The 26,952-nt window shown below is 63.0% G+C and overlaps 2 protein-coding genes across 3 annotated transcripts; one reads left to right on the top strand and one right to left on the bottom strand.

Moving 5' to 3' along the window:
- Positions 1 to 493: 493 nt before the first annotated feature.
- Positions 494 to 8,237, bottom strand: ADGRG5 (adhesion G protein-coupled receptor G5). The gene is made up of 13 exons (XM_026104036.2): positions 8,114 to 8,237; positions 6,570 to 6,646; positions 6,251 to 6,335; positions 5,655 to 5,793; positions 4,647 to 4,781; positions 4,355 to 4,471; positions 3,941 to 3,983; positions 3,594 to 3,700; positions 3,203 to 3,321; positions 2,803 to 3,068; positions 2,361 to 2,460; positions 1,541 to 1,803; positions 494 to 1,304 (listed from the first exon to the last, which is right to left on the bottom strand). Exons 2-13 carry the CDS (start codon positions 6,631 to 6,633, stop codon positions 1,219 to 1,221), a joined length of 1,524 nt encoding a protein of 507 aa, XP_025959821.2. The 5' UTR covers positions 6,634 to 6,646; positions 8,114 to 8,237; the 3' UTR covers positions 494 to 1,218.
- A 3,580-nt stretch (positions 8,238 to 11,817) lies between these two features.
- On the top strand, positions 11,818 to 26,387 carry CCDC102A (coiled-coil domain containing 102A). 2 transcript variants are annotated; one of them, XM_064519363.1, is made up of 9 exons: positions 11,818 to 11,903; positions 15,698 to 16,470; positions 20,151 to 20,368; positions 20,543 to 20,651; positions 21,027 to 21,143; positions 21,406 to 21,615; positions 21,973 to 22,143; positions 22,693 to 22,796; positions 25,498 to 26,387. In XM_064519363.1, the coding sequence occupies exons 2-9, from the start codon at positions 15,838 to 15,840 to the stop codon at positions 25,622 to 25,624; spliced, it is 1,689 nt and encodes a 562-aa protein (XP_064375433.1). In that variant the 5' UTR covers positions 11,818 to 11,903; positions 15,698 to 15,837; the 3' UTR covers positions 25,625 to 26,387. The 2 variants fall into 2 exon arrangements, with proteins under 2 accessions (XP_064375433.1, XP_064375434.1); XM_064519364.1 differs by lacking the exons at positions 22,693 to 22,796; positions 25,498 to 26,387 and adding an exon at positions 22,357 to 22,667.
- The last annotated feature ends 565 nt before the right edge of the window (positions 26,388 to 26,952 follow it).

Here is a 26,952-nt window from a genome sequence, read left to right as displayed (position 1 = left end):
CACACGGTTCCCTCAGGTGCAAGCAGAGAAATCACCAACCGCCCCCGGGGCTCGGCCCAGCAGTGAGCCAGGCTCCCCGGGGCAGAGGGGCAGAGTGAAGGAGACCGACGTCTTCCTCAGAAGCACTGAGGAGGGGGCCTTGGGCACTGCGCTCTGGCCTCCGAGATCGTGCAGAGGCGCTTGGGCATCTGACCCCGCTGTGCGTGCGGTCCAGAGTGGGGAAAATCTTTGAAAACCTCGTGCCATCTAGTGGGACCTTCCTTAACGACAACGCCGTCAAGCCGAGGCAATCGCTGCCGGGTTCTGCCCGCCTCGGGCTGGCGATGGAGCCAAGCGTTTCCCGGTCCGGCCCCTGCGGCTGCCCCGGGCTCGGGGACCGCGGGACGGCAGCGCGGACCTTGCTCTAGGGCTCACGGCTCTGTGCCACCAGCGAGGCCAGCGCCGCTCCCGCGGCTGCTGGAAAGGGAGCTCCCGGCACAAAAGTGCATTTTTAATTAAACAGCACTTTTAATGAGTGGCTGGTTTCAGCGGGAAAAGTCAATTTTGATTAAAAATAAAGGGAGTGCCTGGAAGCTAGTAGGGCCTGGAAGCTAGTAGGGCTTGCCTGGCGTCTCCCGGCCCACCAGGATGCTGTGCCTGCTTCGCCTTCCCACACGGTCCAGGCAGGATGGCGAGCGCCCCGAGCCGCAGCCCCCCCAAGCCCCAACCCGCTCCCACAATGCCAACGTTTAGCTTTGCAGCCAAAATATTTCCATTTAAGAAAGCTGGATTTTCTGCAACTCTGGCTGTCGAGCCTGGGGAGTCCTCCCACGCCGCATCCAGCATTGGCGTGGAGCAACGGCTGGGGATGCTCCTGCTCAGAGGACTGGTATCCAGCTAAGGGTTTTGCCACTGGCTGCCCAAACGCTCTGTGCTGGGCACCTGCAGGAGGTCCCTGCTCAGCCCCCAGGTCCCAGTGGGGAGCAGCTCTCCCCCCCAGAGCCACCTGCATCTCGCCAGGTCCACTGCTGGGAACGGGCTGTGGGGCAGGCATGGTGGGCAGATCCCCCTCCACAAAGCGGGGTTGGGTCTCTGGTCAGCACCGAAAAAGCGCCAGAGAGCACAGGTCTCCGGGAGACCCGCTCCCTCGGCCCCGTGCAGCTCATGGGGACGGAGGGGCTCCGGCACGGCGTCCCCGCGAAGCCCCCGCCAGCCCCTGACCCCAGCGGCCGGGCCAGCTCATTTGGTGGTGTTGGAGGTGGTACTGGAAGAGTCGCGGTCCGTCCGGCGGTGCACGGTGTGGTACCACAGGCAGATGAAGAGACCTGCGGGTGGAAACACGGCACAGCCCATCGGTCACTGCCATCCACCGGGATAACCAACGTGCAGCGTATCAACCAGCTCAAACCCCCCGGGCTCTCGTGGAGCGTGGGGGTCTCAGCCCATCACTCGTCCCTCCCACCGCAGGGAGAGCGTGGAGCTTGCAAGGACCTGGCTGCTCCCAACGCATGAGTTTTTCCCCCCCAAAAAACCCCTTCCCAGGCCTGGTGCTCCCACTGACCCTGCAGGGAGTTGAGGATGGTGAAGAGGTAGAGCTGGGGGATGAAGAAGACGCCGAAGCTGAAGAAGGCCAGGCCCCAGGTGGTGCCCAGCAGGTAGGTGAGCCCCAGCACCGTCACCCAGTCCTTCCTCGCCATCCCCTTCTGGTGCCGCCTGCTCCTCAGCATCCTCATGACGATGAGCAGCACCAGGGTGTTGATGAGCAGGATGAGGCCAGCGTAGCACAGGGTGCCGTAGTGAACCTCCTGGCTGGTGAGCCAGCACCTGCGCAAGGGAGCCCACGCCGTTGGGGAAAGCCGAGAAGCGCCTGGGGACGGCAGACCCAGCCCAGAGCAGCCGGGAGGGATATTTGCTTGGGGAGAAGGGTTAATGTCCCCTGAGAAGGGGTTTTGGGGGGGCCAGGTGTGACAGAAAAGCCCCATGCGTGGAGGGGGACAGACCTGACTTGGCAGGGGGGGCAGTGCCACGTGCTCACGGCTCAGCAGCGGAGCAAGGAAGGGGTGGGGCCGTCCCCCCTGCACCTCCCCGCATGGCCATGCACACCAGACATCCTATGGCACCCACACATGGGTGGGATAATGTCCCTGGAGCTGCTTCGGGGTGCACTGACCCATGGCAGGGACAGCAGGAGCTGCCTCCCCACATGCGCGGCAAGCTCCCTGTTTTGGGGAAATGGCCACGCTCAGTGAAACGGTCACCCTGCAGGGGAGGAGGAGGAGAAGGAGGTTCCTCCTCCGGCCAAACCACTTCTGCTCGGCCTCATCCCCACGTCAGCAGAGCCACGATGGCATCTGGGGTTGCTGTGTGCCTCCAGCACTCACATTGTAGCATTTTTGTAGCCATCACCAGTTTCGATGTCATGGTATCCATAGGCGTCTTTCTTGAAGAGCAAAATACTAATTACTACCAATGCTGGCAGACCTGTGGGTCAGGAGACAGAACACGGTCAGGGGAGAAGGCAGGGCAAGAAATCCCAGCCATGCTCATCGGAGAAGGGGCAGGGGAGCCCAGAGGGCCTGCGGACGGCGATTGCTGCAGCACAACGCCGGGGTCCCAGCACACGGGCGTTGCAGAGTGCCGAGCGCCACGGCAAGCATCTCCAGCGTGAGTGTGCCCTCAGCCCAGGCGACAGCACCCGTGCTCGTCCCCTCCACTGACCTCCTTCCTGATGGGCCTACCGCCGGCCCCAGTTGCCCACCTCCACCCATCAGTGCTAACGAAGACTGTCGTGACAGCAACAGCAACCGGAGAGGCCGCACTCACCCCAACCAAAGAGGCAGAGCTTGAGGAGGTACCGCCGGACATAGACGTTGTAGACCTTGATGAGGAGGAGGTAGAGGTGGAAGGCCTCAGCAGCCATCCAGGCAAAGGTGCAGAGGAGGCACCCATGCAGGAAGGCGGCTGCAGCCCGGCACAGCCCCACCGAGGCCAAGGCCAGCGGCTCGCTGAGCAGGAAACCGCTGTTCAGGAGGAAGAGCGCGCCCAGGAGGTTCATGTGGATTTTGGTTGTGTCGTCACTCTTTCTCCTCCTAAAAGATAGGAACAAGAAAAGGGGTGACGCTGGAGTGGTGGGAGGTCTCCACCTGGCCCCCTCTGGCTGGGAAAGGGGAGCCGGCACTGATGCCGCCGTGCCCGGGGCCGAGGTGGCTGCAGCCACGGTTACCTGAAGATGCAGTAGAGGAGGATGGTGAAAAGCGAGGCAGCGGCCGAGATGGAGCAGCCCACGATGCTGATGTAGGTGAGAGACACCAGCTCGGCCTGGCTGATGTTGCCCGACGTGATCTGGCCAAGGAGGAGAAAGGAGGGTCAGGCTTAGGAGGCAGCGGCATGTGGCCCTGGCATGGACACATGAACCCCATAGCAATAATGGCATTGCATCCCATCACCAACAGCCCAGAGATGCTCCGCTCCCCCAGCAAGGCACCTCTCAGCAAAAAATGAAGCTCTTTAGGGTGAAAGAGCCTGAAGAGGGATTGGGCCATAGTGAAGAACCAGCCTTTACAAGGGACTAGTTAGGCAAAAATGCCCAGAAGACCCATTGGCGTCCATCCTACCAGCAGCACGGCGAAGTAGGTGAGGTGGTTGCACTGGCACAGGACGGTGCCCGGGCTGTGCCTGGTCTCGCAGCCCTCTGAGCTCCAGCTTCCCCAGTCCCTGCCACCTACCAGAGAGAGAAACACCACTGGGGAGGCAGCCGGGGGGTCCTGAGGACACCCCACGGAGCTGACAGGGGTGAAGGGATAGGTGCTTGGGCGAGGGCTCAGCACCCCCGCGCCAGCCCTGCTCCACCTTCGCTCTCTTGCTCTCAGTGAGAGCTGCCCCGGGGCAGTTTGGCAGTGCTGCTGGGGACGGTGGCACCAAGGTGGCCTTGCTCTGCTGCCCCAACCACCAACACACTCACCAGCATCAGCCAGCCAGAAGACACAGGTTGCATTGGAGGTGTCCTGGTGGGAAGGGCAAGGAGGAGGTCAGTGATGGGGAAGGAGGAGGTTAGAGATGGGGCAGGGTCTGTGCTCCCCAAGGAACCCCTCGGTGGCAAAGCAACGTCCTGGTCCTATCGCAAAGCAGGGAAAATCTTATTTTGCCTGAACTCAAAGGAAAATCCTGGTGCTTGGGGTCACCCCCACACTTCCTCACACATCCCTCACACTTAGCAGGTATCATGCCTGCCTGGAACTCCACAGAACAAGCAATATTTGATATTGAGACCCCTCGGTCAGGTCTGTCCCTTTCCTTCCAGCTCCAGGCCCTCCCGGAGCATCCCATGCGTCGGCCGCCCCAGGCAGCGGGGCCGGCCGGTTGCTCGCTCACTCACCAGCACTTTGTTGTGATGGAACTGGATCTCCACGGGCCGGCTGAGGTTGGTGACGCGGCTGTTTCGGAGGAAGGCTCCCAAGATGTTGTTGTTCAGCACAGAGCTGTTGCGTGCATCCTGCAAAGAGTCGGGGCACCCATCGGTTCCCGGGGGGGACGAAGTTCGTGGTGGGTTGCGGGATTCAGCTGCTCTCAGGACACTGGAGAGGAGCCACGAAGGACACCTCTGGGGCTGCCCTCACTCCTCCCCATCACCCTGGCCCACGGGCGTGAAGCCGCAGCGGACGGCTCACCTGGAAGATGCAAGGGCTGTGGATGTAAATGCAGACGAGTTTCTGCTCAACCTCTCTTGCTCGGACGCCCTTCATCAGCTCTGCGGGGAAGCGCATGGCGTGCCATGGGGTGCTTCTTTGCTCTCTGTCCTGTGCCTGGGGAGGAGGAGGAAGCTTGGCTGAGACAGGAGGAGAGCCGCAGGCACAGCAGTTCCCACCCCATCCCCGAGTCGGGCTGGGCCAGCACAGCACCCAGACCCAGCGCCTTTGGCACAGGACCTGCCGGCACCGCGCTGCAGAGATGCATTGGGCGATTTCCGAGCTCTGATCGCAACCAGCCACTAGAGGAGGACAAAGGCCTGCGCTGTCCCAGGGACGCCCAGCCCTGCCGTCACCCTTGGGTGCTGCCCTGGCCGGGGAGCGCCTGGCTGGAGGAGATGGTGGTGGAGGCACTTGCCATGACTGTGGGGGCCCCCAGGACCCAGGTCACCCTGGTGAGGGGCACGTGGGCAGCCGGACCCCCCCACACTGCTCCCGCGGGTATCAGCATGGGCCACCACCACGTCCCTCGGCCCAGTGACAGCTCACAGCCTGGCACGCGTGTCCCCAGCTCACTGCCAAGGTGCCAGGGATGCATTCGGACTCTCAGACCTTGCAGTTTCTCCCATCCCAACATCAGAGACCTCCCGATCCTTAGGACAAGCACATACTGCGGGACCGAGTGACGGAGACGCGTCACCCAAATCCCAGCTCTCTGCAGAGATCCTCCTGGTTCTCAAAGCTCCACGTTTCATCCCGGCTCTGGTGCCAGGAGATCTGCACCACTGGCTGCTGGGGGAGCCCCACCGCAGCGGCGTCTCGTGGGGTTTCCATCGCATAAAGCATCTGCAGAGGCCGGTGGCAACCCGGCTGGCAGCTATCACCCTTTGAAACTGTGACATTTCCAGGGACTGCAGCAGGGTCTGGGGCCAAATCTAACATTTCCCGGCAGGAGAGGACCGCCGGGCAGCGGAGCCCGTGGGTACTGACCATCTCGCTGGTGACATTTAGACCTCTGAAGTCCTGGGCCCTGAACTTGAATACGTGGGTCTGGATGGCGGCGAACCTGAAGGTGAGGCTCTCCTGCTGGAAGTCGGCTTCGGCCAGCTTTTGCTCGAGCTCGCTTAACCTGCGGGGCAAAATCGCGGGTCTGCGGGCCGGGGAGAAGCCGGAGCGGCCAGAGGGGATGAGCAGGAGCAGGGGGCTCCCACAGAGGTATTGGGCAGGGAAAGGTTAAAAAAAAATGCTCATAATATGGGAAAAAGGCTCTAAATCAGCCTTCGCAGACTGGGGTCTTGTAGGGTCTGGTGAGCTGTTGATCCGGGCTTGGGTTGGTGCAAACCAGTGCCTCAGTTTTAGGGAACTTCGCAGCTCTGTTCCCCGCCACGGACTCCTGTGTCAGACCCAAGAGCCTCTAGCCCTTTCCCACCCACCGTTTTTGTGATATTTTTCAGGCTTTTGCTTAAAAAAAAATCCCTTAAATGGAAAAAGAGAGCGATATTTGTTCGCGGAGCCGGAGGGCTTTGCGCCACGCCGGGGGGGCTCGGGGACGGCCGCAGCGGGGAGGTGGCGGGGCACCAACGCACCTCGCCTCCTTGTCCCTGGGGCTGCCGCAGTCCCCCCGCAGCCGGGAATCCAGCGCCGCCACCTCCTGCTCCATCCCGTTCGTGCCTGCGTGGGCGAGACGTTAGCGGGGGCTCGGGACGGGGGGGTCCCGAGAGCTTTGGACACGCAGGGCTGCGCAGGACAGCGGGTGCCCCAAAACCCCTGCCCGAACGCGCCTTGCTCGGTTTGGGCCAGCGAGCGGGCCGAGCGGGAGGGAAAGGCCGCGGACCCCCCCGGGGTGCTGCCCACGACAAAACCGAGCCGCGGAGGCCGGGGGCTCGGCTCAGGTTTGGTCCCTACCGTTGAACTGCGGGGCGGCCGCTGCGAGAGCGAGGACGAGGGTGGCGAGCGGCGGGGCCTTCATCTCCGGGGTGCTCCTGCAAGAGACACGCAGGCACCCATGGGTGCTCCGCCAGGCGAGGGGAGCCGGGACATCCCAAACCACCTCTGCGTCCCAGCCGGCACCTTCGGACACGCGCAGCTCTTGGCGCGGATGGGAGCCGGCACTGGGCTGCGTGTGGAGCTCGGGGTTTGCAGGACGAGCTGGGCAAGGGGAGGCAGGATGAGGCCGGACCCCGGTCGGGTTGATACCGGGGACGGACGGCTTCCCGCGCGGCAGCCACGGGACGTCAGCCGGGCAAAGTCCCAGCCCGGGAACGCCGAGGGTCCGTAGCGCGGGGATTTTTCCGGGAGGGCAGGAGAAGCGTGCGCCCGCGCCCTCCCGTCCCAGCGCCCCGAGCCTGGCAGCCAGCGCTGGTGCCACGCCAGCCCGCAAAGGCCGACATGCAAATCCTCGGAGGGCGGATGGAGAGCTGCAAAGGCTGCAAGCGCTCGCTCTCGCGGTGCTGGGGCCGGCTGGCAGCGGCCCAGCTCCGCTCGCTTCCTGCTGCCGAGGGCACCAGGCAGCAGCGCCCGCGGCCTGAGGGTGCGAGGCCTCCGGCAAGATTTGCATCGGTTGCAACACGGCGCACGGCTCCGCTCCCAGCTCCACCCATCGCGGTAGCGGCAGCAGCCCCCAAAACCACCGTGTGCACTGCTGGGTCCGGATGCTCTGCGCCCCCCCGCCACGGTGAGCTTCGGGATGTTAACTCTGCAACACGCTATCGATGCTAAGCACGGAAATGCTTCTTCAATACTGGGGGGTAGCTGTGCTGAGGAGAGCTGCCGTCACGCTGCTGACGATGGCAAAGGGCAACTGGGTTTCCCGGCAGCGCTGCAGGCCAGGATGCGGCGTGGGGCTGTGCACGCACAGCCCGTGGATGCTGCCGGTTCGCACCGTCTCCAAGCAGCACGGTTTGAGACGTGCCTTGCTCCGAGGTCTCCCCCAGCACTGCCGCTCCAGGGCTTCGGGGCACAGCGCAGCGCATGCAAATCCCGAAATTGCAACATTAGCACTTTAGAGGGGTGTTTTCTTTTTTAATATTGCGCCCCGGCCAGCTTGCGAACAATTTGGCAGGGTCAGACCCATCGGAGGTGTTAGCCTTGAAATCAAACCAAGCCAAAGCGGAGCAGCACCAAGCACGAGCGGCTGCGCGGGAGCCGGCGGGGAGGACCAGCCTCGACATCCGCAGGGACTCCCGTGGCCCGTCTCACACTCTCCCCAATTGGGGCAGAAAGAAGAGAACGCCAGAGGGCTAAAGCAAAAAAAAGAGCTGGGAGGGAATGCGACATGGAAAGCAGCAGCTCCCTGATGCGTTTCCAGCACCCCGCTACCCTTCTCCGGCTTCCCCCAAAGGGGAAAATAAAAAACCCCTTCCACACTTTCTTATATCGCCAGCGCTACCCCGGGTCCCTCTGCAGCCTTCCCCACAGCGAGACGCGAGCAGCGCGGAGGAAGCCCTTACCTGCTCGGCGGCGGCTGCAGGACACTTTTCCCGGCGCTCGGGTGGCTCCGGAGCCGCGGGCTCGGCGCGGGGAGCACAGCAGGGCTCCGCCAGCCCGCACGGCTCCGGCGCTGCCTGTGACAGGAGGCTGCTGCAGCAGAAAAGGAAGTGTTCGTATGCAGATAAGCTGATTAAATCTACAGCACTTTTGTATTTCCTTTTGCTTATTCTCTGCAAAAGCTCTGCTAGGGCCCAGGGTGGCAGCTGGAGCGACGCAGGGAGCCTCAGCACCAGCACCAAACTCGGATGACTCCTACACGGGTTTGAGGCCACGGGCCTGCTTGGGAAGCAGGATGCTATTCAGCGTGGCCCGAAGGCAATTTGCTTCCCAGATGGATCTGATATACTTAAGTTGCTGCCCCAAATGAACTTCTTACTGCTATGGGCTAATCAGCCACTTCAAAGTAACTGCTGGCTCTCCTGCAAGCAGTTGCATCCCCCCATCCAGAGCCTGGAGACCCCCCTTTGCCAGCACCCTTAGATCCCGTTAGCGTGGGTTTGCAACCCCGGGGGTGGAAGAGGGCATCTCGGAGACTGCAGTTCCCCAGACCGCAGCCCCCGAGCCCAGCGCACGCTCAGAGATCGCCAGCGATCAAAGGCCAGGCCAGGAGAGCAGGTACAAGAGGAGATGCTCGAAGGGACAGTTTGGAAAGGGACCCTTTCCATGCACCGTCCTCTGGATTGCATCAGGGTCCAGCTGCGTGGGATCGGGCCAGCCGAAATGCCAGCTCCAAGGCGCCTGGGTGCAAATGCACGGGCAGCATGGAGCTGGGCCTGGAGCAGGGCGCTTAAAAAGGGAATGAACGGGCCGGGAGCTGCGACGGAGAAGTACTTTGCTGAGCAGACAGGAAGGCGAGCAGCCCACCCGCTTCCCTCCCGCCAGCACCCAGACTTCCCCCGGGGCCGGAGAAAACCGACCCAGGAGACATCGCTCGGACGCCGGTCCTTGTCGATCTGCTAAATTGGGGTTCCCCCTCGGCCGGCTCAGGTTTTAGCCCCCCCGCCTTGATGCACCTGCGGGGTGAAGTCTTTCAGCAGTGGCCAAAACACTGATTTTTGCAAGGGGAAAAAATACCAATGCTGCGATGCTGCTGCACGTCCTTGAATCTTCCAGTTTTACCAAGATGCATGTGTCAAAAAAAAACAGTAAATAAACCCTTGAAACTTTTAATTTTGGTGTTTTTCTAAACCAATTGCTTGAATTTCTTGGTCCAAAATAACTTTTCCTGCAAACCGCTCTTTCACTTGGATTTTCTTTAAATAAATGACTTCAACCCCTCCTTTCAGCTCAAACAGGGAACTTCATTGCAGAGTTCAGTGAAAGTTTATTTTTACCTGGCATCGCTTCTCCCTCTCCTTCACACCGGTTATCTCGTCTGGAAAAAAAAAGCCACCAAGTTTCAGAACCTGTTTTTAAGGTCAGGAGCCAGCACCACCCCGCGCGCTGTGCCCCGGGTCGCAGGTAAAACCCAAACATGCCAGCAAGCGGCACGAGGCCAGGCCGAAATAGCTGCAAAATCCTTCGTTAGGCTCACGTGAAGCATATTTCAGTTTGCAAATTTGTCCCTCTTGGGGCTTTGCAGAGAGCCCGGCCGGAGCTGGGCGCTGCACCCCGTTGCGGAGGGGAGCGGAGGGAGGCCGGGCAGAGCCGGGGGTTTTGCCGCCCCTCCTACCCCATCCCGGCTTGGGAAAAGCCCTGCTGCGCCCATGGGCTGCAGGACCCTGCCACGGTGTCGGGACAGCACGAATTTCTTTTCCAAGGCAAACCACAAAAAAATGAACGTGGGAGGGCCATCCATTTTTGCTGGCTTCTCGACTGCGTTTCCAGTGGAAAAATACCGGGCTAGGAGGCAAGGGGGGAAACCATGCACACCCGTTCCTAGCTTCGCTGTAATTTTCGCCAAATCCAGGGGAGAAAAGGGCGTTAGCGACACTCACGGGAAACAAAGGCTTTCGGCCTTTTGCATTTCAGTATTTTGGGTCTGAAAAACGTCCAGCAAAGGGAAAACGTCTCAGGGAAGATGGTGTTACGGCTGAAAGACGAGACAGGAGGGGAATACGGTGACCCTCTGCTGTGAAATACTCCCCGGCCTGCAAGGACGCAACCCCAAGTAACCGCATAACGTCTCGCTGTCCATCACACGCCCCCCCCCCCCCCCCCCCGTGGATTCTTTGATGTCTAATACAGGGTTGAGCCGATACTTCTGCCCTTCCTTTGGGAGGGAAGGAGCTCCAGCAAAGTTTCTCTCCTCCGTCAGCCGCCTGCTTCCGCCACGCTTACAGGCACGTGGCGTCGTTGAGACCTTTGCCCGCCGGCCAAGGCGGCAGATTGCTGCAAACAGGTTGGGAGATGGCGGGGGAGCACGGGCGGAAACGCACTCGTGCAACTGCAAAGCCATCGTTTCTTTGAGACACCGGGAGGAAACCGGGTGCAAATGTGCACGGCGGCCTCGGGAGGGGGCTTCGGGGGTGGCCATTGCGCAGGCTCTGCAGGACGGACGGACAGATATACCCCTCTCCCCTGCCGCGATGGGGGGCGAACGGCATCCCAGGGCTTTCCATCTTCTCAGCGTCCTTTTTTCCGAGGTTTTCCTCCCGCCTCCCTGCCTGCAGCGTTGTTTTCCTAACCCCACTGCTTCCTTTCCCCTGTCCCCCCCCGTTTCCAGCTTTCTCCTCCCTGGGCCCCAAACGAAGCCCCCGGGAGCGCCGAGTACGTGGGGATGCCGCTGCACCAAGGGGACGGGTCTCAGCAAGGCCGCCGGGAGCGGGGAAGGTCTCCGACGCCCCTTCCCAGCCTCATCCCTCGCCAGCACCCGGGGGCTCGCAAGCGATGAGGGGGAACCACCGGCGGGACCGGCCCGCTTGCGCCGAGTTTCCCCATGGGGTGGGAAGGCACATCCTCTATTTTCCCTCTATTTTTTCGGAACAGAACCTGTTGGTGTGGGGTTTTTTCTTTTCCCCTTGGTCTGGAGCGGGAGGGAGCAGGCACCGGGACGCGCGGGCACACGTCGCCCGCCGGGGACCCTCGGGGGGACGTCGCAGTGCCGAAGCGCAGCGTCTCGCCCCGCCGAGGAGAGAGGGAAATCCTCCGCAGCGCGAGCGGGGCGCTCCTGCCCGCTGCACGGAGCGGAGGGAAGCGCGCTCGCGAGCCCGAGCCCCTAAATTACGCCCTCCCGGCAGCTTTTGGTTTCCGGCGGCGTCGTTCCCTCTCTGGTTCTAGAAATAGCAGGCTGCTCCGGCCTGAGCGCAGCCGGCCCTCGGCCACCGCCTCGGCCGCACCGCGGGGTGAAGAGGCGGGCAGCGGGGCTCTGAGCCGAAGCGACGCTTGCCCCGGCGCCTGCCCGCGCAGCGAGAGCTGCCGGCGGCTCCTCACTCCTCTGCTTTCCCTTCCCCAGCCGCTGCCGGGCTCCGCGGGGCCGCGGCTCACAGGCCGAGGCCAGCGGCGTGCAAACACCCCCGTGCCGACCCCGGCGGCAGCGCACGGGTGCGGGCGTCGCCGTGCAGCCGCCCCTCGGTGCAGACGCGCGGATGCGACGCCCCGGGGTGCCGAGCCGCCCGCACGGCCGCCCGCGGTCGAGCTGCCCCGCGCACCCGCCGCGGCCCCCGGGCGCCCCCGGCCCGCCGCGGCCCGCCCCTGCCGCCGGCCCGGGGGGAGGAGGAGGAGGAGGAGGAAGGGCAGGGAGGGAGGAGACTCCCGACGGCAGCGCCCCGGCCCGCGCGGCGCCCGCACCGCACCGCCGCGCCGCCACCGGTGAGCGGGCCGCGCCGGGGGGGGGAGGAGGGGGGCGCCGGGGCCCGGGCGGCGCCGGGGAAGCCGGGGGCGGCGGCGGGACGGCGCGGGCAACTTGCGGGGCAACTTTGGCGGGGCGGGCGGGGGCCGGGCCCGGGGGGCGGCGGGACCGGGCAGGGCCGGGCCGGGGGGCGGCGGGAGGCGCCGCGGCGGGCGGGGAGGAGGGAGGGGGGGGCGGCGGGGGCCGCGGCGGGCCGGGCGCGCAGGAATGCGGCTCGCTCCCCGCGGACCGGGCCCGGCGTCACCGCGGCGGCGGCCGGATTGGCAGCGCCGCCGGCCAATGGGGCGGCGCGGGGGGCGGGGCGGCGGCCCCCCCCCCCCCAGCCCCCCCTCCCCCCGCCCCCGGCGGGCGGCCGCCGGGGGGCGCGCGCGGGAAAACCGCCTCCCGCCGGGCGCGCGCGCCGCTGGGGTGGGGGGGGGGCAGCGCGCGGGAGCGGCGCGCGCGGTGGGGAGCGGCGGCACCGTGTCCCTGCGGGCGCCGCGCGCAGCCCCGTGCGCCCTCTGCGTGTGGCGCGGCCCCGTGCTCTGCTCGCGCTCGCCGCCGGTGCTGCGCGGCTCCCTGTGGGTGCTGCGTGCGGTGCCGTGTCCTGCACGGGCCCTGCGTGGTCCCTGCCTGCTCCCCGCAAGTGCTGCACCGCGAGCCGTGCTCTGTGCCCGCTCCCCGCGGATATCGCGCTGTGCAGCAGCCGCGGGGCAGCACCATGCGAGCTGTCTGCGGGCACTGCCTGGCTTCCCCTGCTCCCCACAGGTTTTGCACAGCATCCCGTTCCCCATACTCCCATGGTGTCCCACGCTCCGCGCGTGCTTCCCAAAGCTGTTCCACAGCAGCTTGGGGTCTGCCTGCTGGCAGCCTGGCTTTGTTATCCAAAGAAACTGTCTGCAGAGAGAGCAGAAAAGTAAATATCAAAACTCATCTCTGCAATTCCCTGGCGTAGGCTGTTGCGGGACCCTGTTCTCGGTCGGTTTGTAACTTTTCCCTGCTTAGAGCCTTCAGGCTAGAGTTTTCTGTGCCATTTGCCTGGATGTTCTGGAGTGTTTCAGCAAAAAAAATGCTCGTAACTATTTTAGTGAGTGCATTATTTCCCAGCACAAAATGCATAATTGCAATCGGTTGATGTTTTTGCTGTCTTGTACTCTGGGAATGGGTCTGAGCCTGGCAGGGTTTGGCTCCTGGTCAGGGCTGTGCTGTCATGAAAACGGGGGACACACGTAGGTGTGTGGCCAGTTCCCAAGCTCGTGCAGGCTGCTTCGTCCCCGGAGGAAGGGAATCTGCCCCGGCTGCAGCCATGGGGCATCTCTGGGGCTGTCCGCATCCCCTTTCCGGCCCTGCATCGAGCCTGTGCCTGGCTGTCCCAGGAGGCAAGCTGGAGCACGGACAGCCTCTCCTGCCGAGCTCGCGCTTTGGGACTGACCGTGCAATGGCAAACGTGCAACTCCCAAATCCGCTTTTGTATCCCGAGAAGGAAATTGGGTGCCCTGAGCCAGAGGTGCCGAAGGAAGACTCCCTCCGGTGTTCCCAGCTCTTGCTTGCAGAGCTCTGTGGTGCCGGGTTTCTCTTCACCATCCCTGGCTCCGGCTCGTGGGCCCTGTCCAGGCTGCTGACCCCGTTTTGCTGGAGGTGACGGGTTTGTGGCTTTGAGTGTCGACAGCATCTCAGGTTTGGCCCTTCCAAAGCAAGTTAGCTGTGTCCACCCTGCAAAGCAAGTGGTCCCAGGTCGTGCTTTTTATTTTGCAAGCGTTTCTCTCCTGCTCAGAGGGCCCGAAGCGGCGCGAGGGCGATGCCGCAGCCCCTCCGAGCTGGGTTTTGCAGCACGTCCTGCCCCCCGTGCCGGCACGAGCAGGGGTCTCGCTGGAGACGTGGCCCCGGAGGGCAGCTGGGGGCTGCGCGTGCAGTGCGGTGGCACCGGTTGGGGCCACTTCCAGCATTTGCGTCCGCCCTGCTGGGGACGCGGGGTGCCGAGACCCAGCACGGGCTCCCGTGTCCAGCTCCCGCAGCTGCCAGCGCCGCTAGGGAGGCCGAGGCCATTAGGCTGTGGGCTGCCCGGCCTCGGCCTCTGTATTTATCCCATTAGCATTGGCAGCACCCTCCCATTGAGGTTTCCTGGAGCGGTTTACCAGCTTGGCAGAGCCCCGCGCCGCGCTGCTGCGGCCGCAGGTTCTCGCGGTCGGGGAGCATTCGCCTCGCGCACCTCCGCCCGCCGGCTTTGCCTGCAAAGGGAAGGCGCTGAGCGAAGGGCCGGGCCGCAGCGGGAGCGGTCCCACGCTGGAGCGCTCTGCAGCACCGTGCACGTCGCGGAGGCCGAGGGGACGCCCTGCGGCGCCGCGGCACGGAGGCCCGGCTGGGTATCCAGCCTCGCGCCGGCGTAACGGAGGAGCCGGGAGACTCGGCGCGCTCCCCGGAACGGCTTTGGCTGGGAGCGCGCCGGCCTCGCTGCCCGGAGGCTCTCCGGTTTCAGGCTGTTAACGCTTTTCCGGAGTTGTTCTCCCGCCTGGTGGAGCCGGGCGGGAGCGAGGGGGAAGGGGGGGACGCCCCGCGCCGCGCTGTCCCTGCCATGCCCTGCGCCGCTGGCCCCGTGCTGCGGTTTCCCTCCCCACTACAGTGGTTAAGCGCCTGCCTCTTGCAGGGACTCGCGCGGCTCCGGCCGGTGTAACGGAGGGAGGAGGCTGGGGATGTTTGCGGGATGAATCCATCCCGCGGGAGCCTGGCTCCGCAGCGTGAAAAGCCGGGTTGCATCCTGCATGGCGGCGTGCGCCGGGAGCGGCAGCTTGCGGGAAGGCGCGCTCGCGGGGGGGTCGGGTTGTGCCCTGGGAGGACGCCTTCTCACGGGCCTTTTGGAGCCTCCCCCCGCCACAGCCGGAGGTGGCAGATGATGGTGGGGAGCAGCAGGAAGGGGGTCTGGGCACCCGCAGCTGGACACCTCGGGGGTGGGAGATTTGGCCTGGGCCAGGGAGCAACAGAAACAGGAGATGCTCCGAAACACCCATCCTGCTCCAAAATACCCATGCTGGCTTCCTCTCTTACCTGAGGTGTCCCATCAGCCTGTTGCATCTGCTCGTGGAGAGCAGGGGGACACTGAGGGTGGGGGAAGACCAAGCAAAGGCAGCGATACTCATCCTCACCGGTGCAAGCTGAAGCTTTTGCGTCGTCTGCCACAGGTGGGCTGCCGTGGTGGAGCGACGCTGCGCATCCACAGGCTTCCCGTGCCGGGCGCTCCCTGGTTTTACTCTAGTTGGCCTTGGTGGTGGATGTGTCCTGGGCAAACAACTGCCACCACGTGCTGGGGCGCGAGGGAGCCCGGTGTGCTGTGGACCCTGAGGTCTGGCAGCTTTGCCCTGGGTCCTGCAGAGCTGGGGTCGGGTCAGCAGCCACTCAGAAGGGGCAGCTGAGACGTTGGGCTACAGGATGTTACAGGATGAGGTGAAGCCTGGAGGCCACGTGTGGGCCAAAGCCACCGTCTCCGCGAGGAGGGGACACCCGGCCGTCGGGCCGGCGACGCGGCACGGCGGTCCGGTGGCTCCAGCCGGCCCAGCGCACGGTGTCCGCGGGGAACGGCGGTGGCGCCTCCGATGACAGGCTCGCCACAGGCCGGCCGGCTCCACACTGCAGCGTGGAGCTTGCCAGGTCCTTCCTCCCCCCTCCCCGGCGTGGTTTTCCCTCTCCTCCCTCTATTTATCTCTGTCTGCGTTCCCGGCGTACGCTCGGCCCCTCCGCGAAGAGCGGAGCCCTCGTAACTCCTCGCCTCTTCCTCCGGCAGGTCCCCGCTCGGCCGCCCCGGGCCATGGTGGCGAGGAGAGCCGGCATGCCACACTGCGGGCCGCGGCGACACTGAGCCGTCCCCGGGCGGCCCCCGCTCCCTGAGGCGGCGTTTCGGGGAGGCGTCGGCGTCCTCGCCCCATGCGCGCCGCCGCGGCCGCCCCCAGCCAGCCCGCCGCCATGAGCCAGAGCGCCGGCTCGCGCCTCGCCGACTCGCCGCAGCTCTCCAAGAGCTCCCTGCTCACCATCCTGGGCAGCCCGCACCCCGAGCGCGCCAGCCTGGCCGAGTCGGTGCCCGCGACGCCGCCGAGCGGCACGCCGTCGCCCGGCCCCCCGCAGCTGCCCCTGCTGGGCGCCGCCTGCCTCGAGGGCGACTGGGAGAGCCGCGAGGAGCTGCGGCTGCGCGAGCTGGAGGAGGCGCGGGCCCGGGCGGCCCAGATGGAGAAGACCATGCGCTGGTGGTCGGACTGCACGGCCAACTGGCGGGAGAAGTGGAGCAAGGTGCGGGCCGAGCGCAACAAGGCGCGCGAGGAGGTGCGCCAGCTGCGGCACAAGCTGGAGACGCTCACCAAGGAGCTGACGGGCCTCAAGCGAGAGCGGCAGGAGGTGCTCAACGAGAACGAGCAGCTGGGCAAGGAGGTGGCGCGCCTCAAGGGCGAGGAGGAGAAGGAGAAGGAGATGGACAACCGGGTGGCCTCCGAGAAGGAGAGCGAGGCCGCCCCCGAGCAGGAGCCCGTGCGAGACGTGGGCTCCGACAAGCCGGCCAAAAACAAGGTGAGGACGCGGCGGGTGTGCGGGGCCGGGAGGAAGGAGCGGGGCGGCTACGGGTGCTCCCGCCAGCAGCGGGTGCGTAGTTATAAGAGGGGCGCTAACCTCTCGCTCCCGGGCTGGCGCACCTCCATGCCCCCTGCGAGAGACTCAACGGGTCCCAGGAGGCCTCACGCTCCCCGGCAGCATCTCGGCTCACTGCAGGCAGAGTGGGGGTGCCTAGCTGGCCTCCTCAAAACCACCCGCAGCCGGTGGCCTCGTATGCCCGCGCGGCGGACGAGCCTCCCTGCCTCCGAGCCGAGCTGCTGCCTGCTCCGGCCACGGCCGTGGACCCCCTGCAGAGATGGGGGCTTTGCAGCCCACCGTGCCGTGCCAACGCTGTGCCAAGCCGACATCTTGTGGTCCCGGTCTGCTGTCGCATGCTGCCATCCCACCCCAGCAGAGTGGGCTTTGGAGGGGCACTTGGGGAGGAAAACGAGGTCGCTGTGACACAGCTGAAATGCCTGCAGGTGGGACAGGTTCCTGGAGTTGGACCCTGCTTGGAGCAGCGTGGTGGGGCCAAGCTCTTCTTGGAGCAGAATGGTGGGATCAGACTGCTCTCGGAGCAGCGTGGCAGAGTTGGACCCCTCTTGGAGCAGCGTGGTGGGGCCAAGCCCCGCTTGGAGCAGCGTGGTGGGGTCAGACCCCTCTTGAAGCAGCATGTCAGAGTTGGACCCCTCTTGGAGCAGTGTGGTGGGGCCAAGCCCCGCTTGGAGCAGCGTGGTGGGGTCAGACCCCTCTCGAAGCAGCATGTCAGAGTTGGACCCCTCTTGGAGCAGTGTGGTGGGGCCAAGCCCCGCTTGGAGCAGCGTGGTGGGGTCAGACCCCTCTTGAAGCAGCATGTCAGAGTTGGACCCCTCTTGGAGCAGCATGGTGGGGCCAAGCCCCGCTTGGAGCAGCGTGGTGGGGTCAGACCCCTCTCGAAGCAGCATGTCAGAGTTGGACTGCTCTTGGAGCAGTGTGATGGGGACAGCTCCCTCTTGGAGTAGATTGGCAGGGTCAGACCCCTCTTGGAGTAGCACAGCCAGCCCAGGACTCCTGTAACCTGGGTGCAGCGAGATCGCCTGGATACCAGGCAAAGTCTGTTCCATGGGGCTTCATGTTTGGAAGCATTAAACAAAACTCAGTGTCTGAACACGGGACTGTGGCTGTGGGAGTGCAGATACCATCTCCCAGGAGCAGCACATGCACCGGGGAGTTGGTGGGGGTTTTCGGCAGAGATCCATGCAGAAGGAACGTAACTCATGAAGGAGGAGAAACCAGAGCCACCCTGAGAACAACTGCAGGTCCCTGGGTAGTCAGCTGTCTTCTACAGTCAGTTCAATCAAGATGTAGCAGTCCTGGAGTACACAGGAACAGAAATCGCAGCGTCGGCTGCCATTTCCTAACTGCTTAGTGTATCCGATTGCATGGTGGCAAAGAGCGAAATCCAAGAATAAGCTAACAAATAAGCATGGATAATTGTACTGGGGTAATCAAAGTAAATACCATAGCAAAATGCAGGCAATCGTTTCTTGCCAGAGAATGGCCCTGTGTCCTAAAGTAGATTGAGGTGAAAATGGTCACTGTAAGCAGACATCTCTGAACGCAGTAGTTCATACTCAAAACATGGGATTTCTGCTGTAAGCACCGAAAAGAATCAGTCTGCACATTTCTAAGCGGGAAAAGTAAACACTGTCTTGCTCTAGCACTCCAGACCGCTGCGTTTGCTGCAAAGAGTAGCAAAAGCGTACAGAGGCTCCCGCGTCTCCTGGGAGGACCAGCCGTTTCGCCTCCTCCTGCCCAGCCGGAGAGGAGCGAGGTGCGCGTTGCGTCCTGCACAGCACGGGCTGGCACGGGGCCGGGCAACGCTGGGCAGCCTGGCACAGCATTGCGGGCACTGCCTTCCTGTGCTGCCCCAGACCCAGCTGCGTCCCCGTCCAGCTTTTCTGGAGGGTTTCTCTCCAAGCCCCTCTCTTGTCCTGCACAACCTTGCAGCCTCCATAGCAGGAGTCATGAGGGGTTCCTCAGTCGCTGGGATTGGTGCAGTTATTGCCCGAAAATATCTTTTTCCCACTTTTGTCTCACTGGCCTCCTCCTGTTTCTTGTGCAACCGCACCAGTGCCGCATCGAAAGAGACTGAGCTGTCTCCATGTATCCGACCCACAGGGCTGAGACCTCCCAAACTCCTCACATGCTGCTGCACAGCCCAACCAGTCAAAGGAATCAGGGTCTGAGGACTCGACATCTTATCACTAAAAAAAAACCTAAGGACCTAATTTCCCCCTTATGAGGATGCAGAGCGTGCCTCTTCTTTGTGCTGTTTGCCCAACGCAATGTGGGAGGCCCCGCATCCACGAAGGACAAGGACAGGAAGGCCCATCCCTCCCTGGCAAGTCCTTGTGTCAGCCTCAGATGTGAGCACATGGAGTAAATGCAGTAGGAAGCTCTGCGGTCCTGTAGTGTTTTCAACCCAAGTGTAGACCCTGCTGCTCCCTGCTGCGCTTTTGTCTTAGGTTTTCTTCCAAGGCCAGGGGAAAAATACCTCCTCCATGGGCCCACAGCTTCTCCAGACGATGGGCTGCAGCAACAGAAAATCTCATTGCAGACTGTCAAGGCTTTGCAGCCTGAGAACCTCCCATTTTCAAGCCCAGCTAGTTTTCAGCCGGCTGAACCAAAGAAATTATTCTTGGCTGCTCTGGAGGAGCTTTGATCTTAAAGCAAATGATAGCTGTCTGCGTCTTCTTGGTTATGGCAGAAACTGGATGGGGAAGAAAGGCTTTGCCGTTCTCCACTTCCCCGCTCCCAAGGCAGGAGCGGGCTCCACCCGCCACAGAGAGAGATCTCGCTGGCTGAAGCCAAGGGGACATCATCAACTGCGTCTTCTCCTGATGCAATTAGCAGAGAGGCCATTTTTCCCTAACTTGGCCCTGGGAGTGAGCAGCGCTTAGACAGCGATCTGGAGGCAGAGTTGTGTGCACGACACCCCCCCTCCCGTGGAGTTGGCATGCTTTTTATGGATTTTTTGTAAAAAGCACAAGCAAGCAAATATTGAGCGAGTTTTATACACCGAGCTAATTTGCCACACGCTCGCTGAGCCTAATTAAAGACGAACCTATGTAGTGGTCGTGCCGAGATTGGATTAATAAATCAATATTATCCCATCCCTAATTTAATGCAGCATGTAATCAAAGCAGGATGCTGAGGCTGACGGCGGAAAATGTGGTTGTCTTGTATGGGGAGACGGCCAAGAGGAACGGATCCCGCAGCCGGGGCGGAGGGTCCTCTAGACATCAGCTGTGGGGTGGCTTGGCCCAGTAACGCTCCCTTGTTCTGCTGGTGGTACGGGATGGAGAGATGCCGTTTGTTATCGCTGTGCACGGGGCAAAGCCCAGAAAGACGGGCAAGAGTGCAAGCTGGTTGGGATACGGGGTGCCGAAACGGGGAGCCAGAACTGTCCTCGCTCGGTGTGGGGCGGCAGCAGCGTTGCCTGCTGTGCACCCCGGCCAAACAGCTGGGGTGGTGGGTGCTGCCCTGGGACAGTGTGGGGTGCTGGGACATCAGGCCGAAGGGCCCCGAGGACAGGGGTGGGCAGTGACCGGGTGCTGAGGGTGCTCATCTCTTTTTGTGTGACCTTCCTCCTGCTTGGCCACCCCGTGTCACTGCAGGAGTTTGAGCTGATGGAAAACATCCTGAAGAGCAAACAGGACGGGTCCGAGTGCTGGGAGCAGCGGAGCGCCGTGAGCGTGCGGACCTCCTTCACCCGCCAGGAGAGGAACCGCCTGCTCTGGGAGGACATGAGCGTCATTGAGGAGGACGCCACCAAAGTGACCGCCCTGAAGCTGAGGCTGGACGAGTCCCAGAAAGTGCTGCTCAAGGAGCGGGAGTGAGTGCCCTGGGTTGTGGGGATTTATCCTCATGGGGTGCAAACCCAACCCAGCCCAAGGGGTCTCGGTCACACAGGCAAGGTCAGCGCAGAAGCCTGGCAGAGACCCTCCCCGCCAGGATGGGCTGGGACGGGGGGTCCTGCGGGCCCTCATGTGGGGCTTCCTCTCCGCAGGGACAAGCTGGCGCTCAGCAAGAACATCGAGAAGCTGGAGGGCGAGCTCAGCCAGTGGAAAATCAAGTACGAGGAGCTGAACAAGAACAAGCAGGAGGTGATGAAGCAGGTGAGCAGAGGAGTCTGGCACTGCTGCCAGGGCCAGGGATGCTGTGGGGAGGTGGCCCTGTCCCCAAGGGTATGGGGACCATTGGCCTCATCTCCACGAGGGGGATTCCCACTCCAGGCAAGCTGCCTGCGCCTGGGGCACTCATTAATTAAGTGTCTTAACTAGCACCATTGATCCAGCTATAATTGGTCCATCCATCCTCCCCAGAGGTTTGGAGATGTCTGGCCCCGCTACAGGTGGCAGTTGCAGAGTGGTCGAGGGGGGTCATATCCCACCCAAACCGGATGGGGACCAGCTGGAGAAGCAGGACCTGGGTTCAGATCTCCTCGGGTAAGAGTGCTCAGTGCTTCCCTCCTGCTCTGTGTCCTCCCACAGCTGAACATCCTGAAGGAGATCCACCAGGACGAGCTGGGACGCATCTCAGAGGACCTGGAAGATGAGCTGGGCGCTCGCTCCAGCATGGACAAGAAGCTGGCTGAGCTGCGCACGGAGGTGAGGATGGGCTGCGGGGCCGCTTCGGTGGGGACTGCGATACCAAGCCCTCACCAAGGGGGACGGCATCAGCTGGCCGCACTGGAAGAAGGGCAGGAAGGGCTTCAAGGAGCTGTTTCAAGGGGTGGTTGGGGCGTCTGTGACCGCAGCAGGGAGGGAGGCAGCAGCCCGTGCAGAGGGCAAAGAGAGCATGGCGTAACGGCGGGGACACCCCGGCAGCCGGGGCCAGGGGCCTGAGCCTGCGCGGCATCCCCCTGCCCAGATGGAGCGGCTGCAGGCGGAGAACGCGGCCGAGTGGGGCAAGCGGGAGCGCCTGGAGACCGAGAAGCTCAACCTGGAGCGGGAGAACAAGAAGCTGCGGGCGCAGATCGAGGACCTGGAGGAGGTGCTGGCTCGGAAGCGGCGCCAGACAGCCAGCGCCCTGGACACCGACCTCAAAACCATCCAGGCCGAGCTCTTTGAGAAGAACAAGGTGGGATGGGCAGCCCAGGCCTGGGCCACCCCCAGTGACCCTCGTGCCACCCCCTGCCTGGGGAGTCCTGGGTAACAGGGTCCCTGTGCGCCATGTCATTCTAATAACAGTGGGTCTGGGTGCCCCAGGACACCCTTGATCCCAGGCTCTGCTCATTCCCTCCACATGAAGGGCGACAGTGACCCTGTTCTGGTTGAGGACATCAGCCCGCTTGTAGGCTCCATCACAGCTCCTCCGTCATGGAGGGAGGGTTATTCGGCGGGGGAAAGGGGCTGCCGGGGGGGCCCGCAGCAGAGGATGCGCTGGCCAGAGGGTGCTCTCACCCGCTCAGCCCTGGCCCTGCTGTGCCCGCCGCAGGAGCTGGCTGACCTGAAGCACGTGCACACGAAGCTGAAGAAGCAGTACCAGGAGAAGATGGCTGAGCTGGCCCACGCCAACCGCCGCGTGGAGCAGCACGAAGGCGAGGTGAAGAAACTGCGCCTGAGAGTGGAGGAGCTGAAGAAGGAGTTGGCCCAAGCTGAGGATGAGGTGAGTCCCCGAACGTGTCCAGAGCCATGGCACGGGTGAGGAGAGGTGGCCTTTCTCAGAAAGCCGGGCATTAAAATACCCCTACGGTGTTCAGAGGGAGTGACGGGTGCCTCGGGGAGGTGAGCCTGGCTAGCAAGCTGGAGAGCCCTGGGGTTAGCAGCACTCAAACTCCCTCTCTCTTTACATAAACAACAGAAAATCTCCTTATCTTAGAGCCGTCACCGCAGCGCTCTGAGAAGTAGGATCCCAGCCTGGAGCAGGCTGAACTGAACTCTTGACTATGCCCCGGTGAAGGAGGTGCCAAGATCTACCAGGAGAAGAGCATTAAAAATGAAGCCTGGGAGATGTGCCAAGTGCTTGTCTCACCCAGGTTGTAGGCTCAAATCTCGGCTGACTCAGACTGGTAGCAGAGAGTCGGGCACAGTTTGTCCTGTCCCGGAGATGAGGGGCAGGTTGCTCTTGGGGAAGGGGCCAAGAGAAGAGCCGGCATTGCGGAGCTCTGCCTTCTCTCTGTGGCCAAAGACAGCCCCGTTCCCCTCCGTCCCACAGCTGGACGAGGCCCACAACCAGACGCGGAAGCTGCAGCGGTCGCTGGACGAGCAGACGGAGCAGAGCGAGAACTTCCAGGTGCAGCTGGAGCACCTGCAGTCCCGGTGAGCGGGGGGCCGTGGAAACCGAAGGATGGGATCGGGCACTCTTTGCAACCATCCCTCTACCAGCATCTCTCTGGGCTGAACGGAGGGGCTCGCGCTATGTTTGCAGGGGGCTACAGGCCCCTAGAGCTCCCCATGTCCTTGGGGCAGCCTTCGCACCAGTTGCAGCTGGTATGACGTTGGGTCAGGACTGGATTTCACCTGCCGGTGTCCAGGATCAATGCTGGATGCAGGCTCTGAGCATCCCGAACAGGCTTTGGCAGGCGGGTGCTGAGCGTGGCCTGCCTCCAGCAGTGTCCCTGTGCTCAGAGCCCCTCGGCTGGAAGCAAGGGGAGGTGAAGGGTTGCGCCGCGGCCAGGAGATCTGCCGGGAGTGATTTATCCCGTGGAGCCGGGCAGAAGTGTCATGCCGATGATAAAGAGCCGCTCAGCCGCAAAGCGGTCTTTCCAAACGGGGCTAACTCACGTAAGCGCTCCCAGCCCCGGGGGAGGGCTGCCGAGGGGAGGAGAGGGAGAGAGGTTTTACGGGGAAGGATGTCGGGCGAGTGCTTTATCGCCGCGTGGTGATGGATCACAGGCCTCGGCGGGGGCAAGCTCGCTCCGTCTTTCTGCCACTTTCGTTCAGGAAGCTAAAAGCAGGGAAACATCCCTCCATCCGGGCGCCGGGGGGATGCTGCGGCCGTTCCCAAAGCGCTCGGGGCAGCCTGCTCTGTCCAGGGCTGCTTCAGGATGGAGGACAGGGCACTCTGGGCGTTTTCACCCCTTGTCCTTTTGGCCCAGCAAAGAGCATCTTTGTCCCTGTGTTGGGACCCCAGCCCCATTTGGGCTTGGCCCATCTGGGACATTCAACAGCACAAAACGCAGAGATGGGCGCCTCCAGGGCACTGAAGGTCTGTCCTTCAAATTCACCGACTCCTCCTGGCCTGGCTCTTTAGCGACCTTGAGGAACCTTTCATGCTTCGGCACGGACCTCCCCGAGGAAAACCTCGGGAGGATGAGGCTGTGCAGGGCGAGGGAGTCGTGCGGGGAGGTGGGAGCCGGGCAGCTGCTACTCCAGGGAGCTGGGACTTCCCTGAAGGCCCTCTGGTTTTATTGCTCTTCAAAACTTTCTCTGCCCTCACTCTGCTTCTCCAGCAATAAAAAGCTGAAATGGCCACGGGAGAAATCGATTCTCCACCGGAGTGTCTCCGGGAGGCACTTGGGTTGTTTTTTTTTTTTAAATCTTCCTTTATTTTATTGGGACATCTTCATTAAATCATAGAGGAATAATGGAGGCTTCATCTTCTCCCCTCCCTGCCCCCTCCAGCCTCCCCGCACGCTTGCTCTAAATAATTCATGCTTTCCAGTAAAATGCAGCAAACTTGTCCGTTTTGACCGGAGACTGATGGGAGAACTGTTTTCTTCACAATCTCGGCCCTTTGATTTCAAATTTGCCTCATAAATTCAGCTGATGAATTTTAATGCGAGGGTAAGTGCGGAGCTAAAAATACCAAGCGCTTCCCATTGACGGGGAGGCCGCGGGCCGGCCCCGGAGCCCGAAGCCTCCGGTGTCCCTGCCTCAGCCCTCCCGGCACCGGGAAGCCTCCCGCGGCTCCCGCAGGCTCTGCTGGGGCCGGGCTGGGGCTACCAGCCCATGGGCTTTAGCTCCCGACCACGTTGCACGGAGGTTTACCCTGGCGCCTGCCCCGGGGCCAGATGCGGGCACATTCCTGCGGGAGAGCATCCTCCTCCGGGAGCAGCCGGCCCGTGCCACAGATTAGCCCGCGCGGTGATTCGTACCGGGCTGGTTTTGAGATGCTCCACGGGAAAATCACTAGTGTTGCCGGTTCGAGGGATTGGGGAAACTGAGGCGCATCCCCGCTTCCACCCCCGGGTGTTGCAAAGGTGTCTGGCTGTGTCCAGGCCACTGCAGATACGCGGTTTGGGGGAAAAGCTGGATAATTGCTAGCGTCATGTCTACTTGGGGGCCCTCCTTCCTCCCCAAGGGCTTTTAGCCAAAGCCACGTCAGGAAAACTTAATGAAAGCCCATTTTTGAATGGGAGGAGGCAGCACCAGCTGCAAACCGGGGCTGGATTTGAAACGCCTGGCGGGGTGGTCCAGCCCTGGAGGGGGTGAGTTGGGGGGGATGAGCCCGGGCTCTGCGTTTGCCCTGGGACCCCGGCAGTGGGGAGGTGACAGCGGAGAGTGACAGCCCCTCTGGGCACCTCGAACACTGCGTCGGGCGGCTCTGGGGTGGGCGCACTGGCAGGGGGAGCGGGTCCCCTCGCCCCCAGCGCTCGCCCCGCTGATAAGCGGCTCCGGACGGCGTCCGCAGGCTGGGCGAGCAGCTCGCCGTGGGCCTGCTTGCTTTCATCGAGAGCCCGCTAAGCTCCGCTTGGAGCTGGCTGGGGAAGGCTGCGCGGATTTGGCTTTATCAGCAGGTAACACCCACTTGGCAGCCAAAATGCAAGCTCGGAGGAGGGTGAGGGGCTCCTGCCTTCCTCCCATGTCTCCCCCCGCGGATGGCCGCCCGGGCCGGCGGGTCCTGCTGGGCCAGGCTGCACCCAAAGCCAGGCGAGAAGGGGGGGCTCAGCAGCCCCCTTGGGTGCACGCGCCGGCAGCACATAGGGTGGCCCGTGCCGGGTGCCCGCAGCCCCGGCCGGGGTGGCGGGGGTGGCATAGGCCCCCGGCGCCCGCCCCAGCCAGCTCTCCCCTCCGGCAGGCTGCGGCGGCAGCAGAACGCCCCGCTCTTCGGGAAGATGCGCAGCGCCCGCTTCGGCCCCGACGACCCCGGAGACGGCACCAGCGACCCGGACGAGGACGAGGACCTGCAGATCCAGGTTCCCTAGCGCCCGGGGCCGCGGCGCGAGGCGGGCCAGGCGCTCCCCGCAAACCGGGCCCGGGTGAGACGCGCGTGCCCGAGCGATGCCCGCCCTGGCGCCGTCCCGCGGTGGTTCTCCTCTCCCGACAAGTGCCTGCCACCGCGGGGCTCGTCCCGACCAGGGCCCCTTTGCGCCCGCCAAGCCTCGCTGGGCCTTTGCTGCAAGCGGGTGGAGTCTGGCCACGTGGCGTCTGCCTTACAGATGGGGAAACTGAGGCACAGAGCGTCGGGGAGGAACTTGGCCGGGGCGATAGCCCCCAGCCCGTCACCTCTGCCTCGCAGCCAGCCTGCCTGCGGCCCCACGGCCACCGGCTCCTCTCGGGACACGGACATGGACACCAAAATAAGCAGCAGCTGAGCAGACCAGGAGGAAGAAACCCAGGCTGGAGAGGGGACCGAGCTAACCTGGACAAGCCCGGTCCCTGGAGCCAGCTAGACTGATCCTGTCTACTTTATATATATATATAATATATATGAATGTATTTGTATATTTTTTTTATTATAAATATAGAGCCGAGAGCGGTCCAGGCCCTCGTGATGGCTTGGGCTGCCCATCTGTCCCCACTGCTCTTTGTGGGTTCCCAGCCCTGCTCCAGCTGCACGGAGAGACTGCCGGGAGCAAGGGGTGGGGGACACCGGGGAGGCCCACCCACGGGGCCGCGAGCAGCCTCCGGGGACGCCTGCAGCAGCCGACAGCCGCAGCGTCCGTAATAAATGGCATTTCTCGGAAAGCCGCGCGTGGGGCTGGATGTGTTACGGCTGCGATCGCCCCGGGCCGGGGGGGATATTTAATTTTGAGAGCCATCTTCATGCTTTTTTTTCCGGCGGCCAGGCAGGCAGAGGAGCTCCCCTGGGACGCCCACCCATGGGTGCCGATCGTGCCAGCCCAGGCCCCGTGCGGCCCCGCTCAGCCGGGGAGGGCCAAGCAGCCCAGCAAGTGGGGTTTGGAGGAACTCAGACGCAATCTTATTAAAAATTAATATTTTGGTGAGCTAATCCCCTCGTTCTGCCTTTTAATTGATTGGCTAAAAGCACGGCTCTTCGGCGCTTGCTGTTTTTAACATCCTTTCTTTGCCGTGAACATTAATTCTTCTATGGCCAAACAAATCAGCTAGTGGGGGTGGAAGTGCCTGCAGACAGTTTCGGTGGCCGCGAATGCCCTTGCCTCGAGAAGCACCCAAAAGGCTTTTGGGGGCCAAAGGAAGGTCGTGGCCCAGGTATGGTGTCATGGCATCCCTACGCTGGAAAGCTGCCCTGCAAGCGGGAAGCAAATGGGGAGAGGGGATGTTCCCCATC

Source organism: Dromaius novaehollandiae, chromosome 13 (genome assembly GCF_036370855.1).
Source record: "Dromaius novaehollandiae isolate bDroNov1 chromosome 13, bDroNov1.hap1, whole genome shotgun sequence".
Taxonomy (NCBI): Eukaryota; Metazoa; Chordata; class Aves; order Casuariiformes; family Dromaiidae; genus Dromaius; species Dromaius novaehollandiae.
This window is presented reverse-complemented; position numbering and strand designations above follow the sequence as displayed.

Bases quoted from the DNA above. Each gene is read 5' to 3' on its own strand.
- ADGRG5 (XM_026104036.2), bottom strand. From the start codon at position 6,633: ATGAAGGCCCCGCCGCTCGCCACCCTCGTCCTCGCTCTCGCAGCGGCC. The intron at 3,984-4,354 runs GTGAGTGAGCGA...CCTTCCCACCAG, and splicing joins TCCATCACAACAAAGTGCTG to GACACCTCCAATGCAACCTG. The intron at 1,305-1,540 runs GTCAGTGGGAGC...TTCCACCCGCAG, and splicing joins CATCCTCAACTCCCTGCAGG to GTCTCTTCATCTGCCTGTGG.
- CCDC102A (XM_064519363.1), top strand. From the start codon at position 15,838: ATGCGCGCCGCCGCGGCCGCCCCCAGCCAGCCCGCCGCCATGAGCCAG. The intron at 20,652-21,026 runs GTGAGCAGAGGA...GTCCTCCCACAG, and splicing joins AGCAGGAGGTGATGAAGCAG to CTGAACATCCTGAAGGAGAT. The intron at 22,144-22,692 runs GTGAGTCCCCGA...TCCGTCCCACAG, and splicing joins TGGCCCAAGCTGAGGATGAG to CTGGACGAGGCCCACAACCA.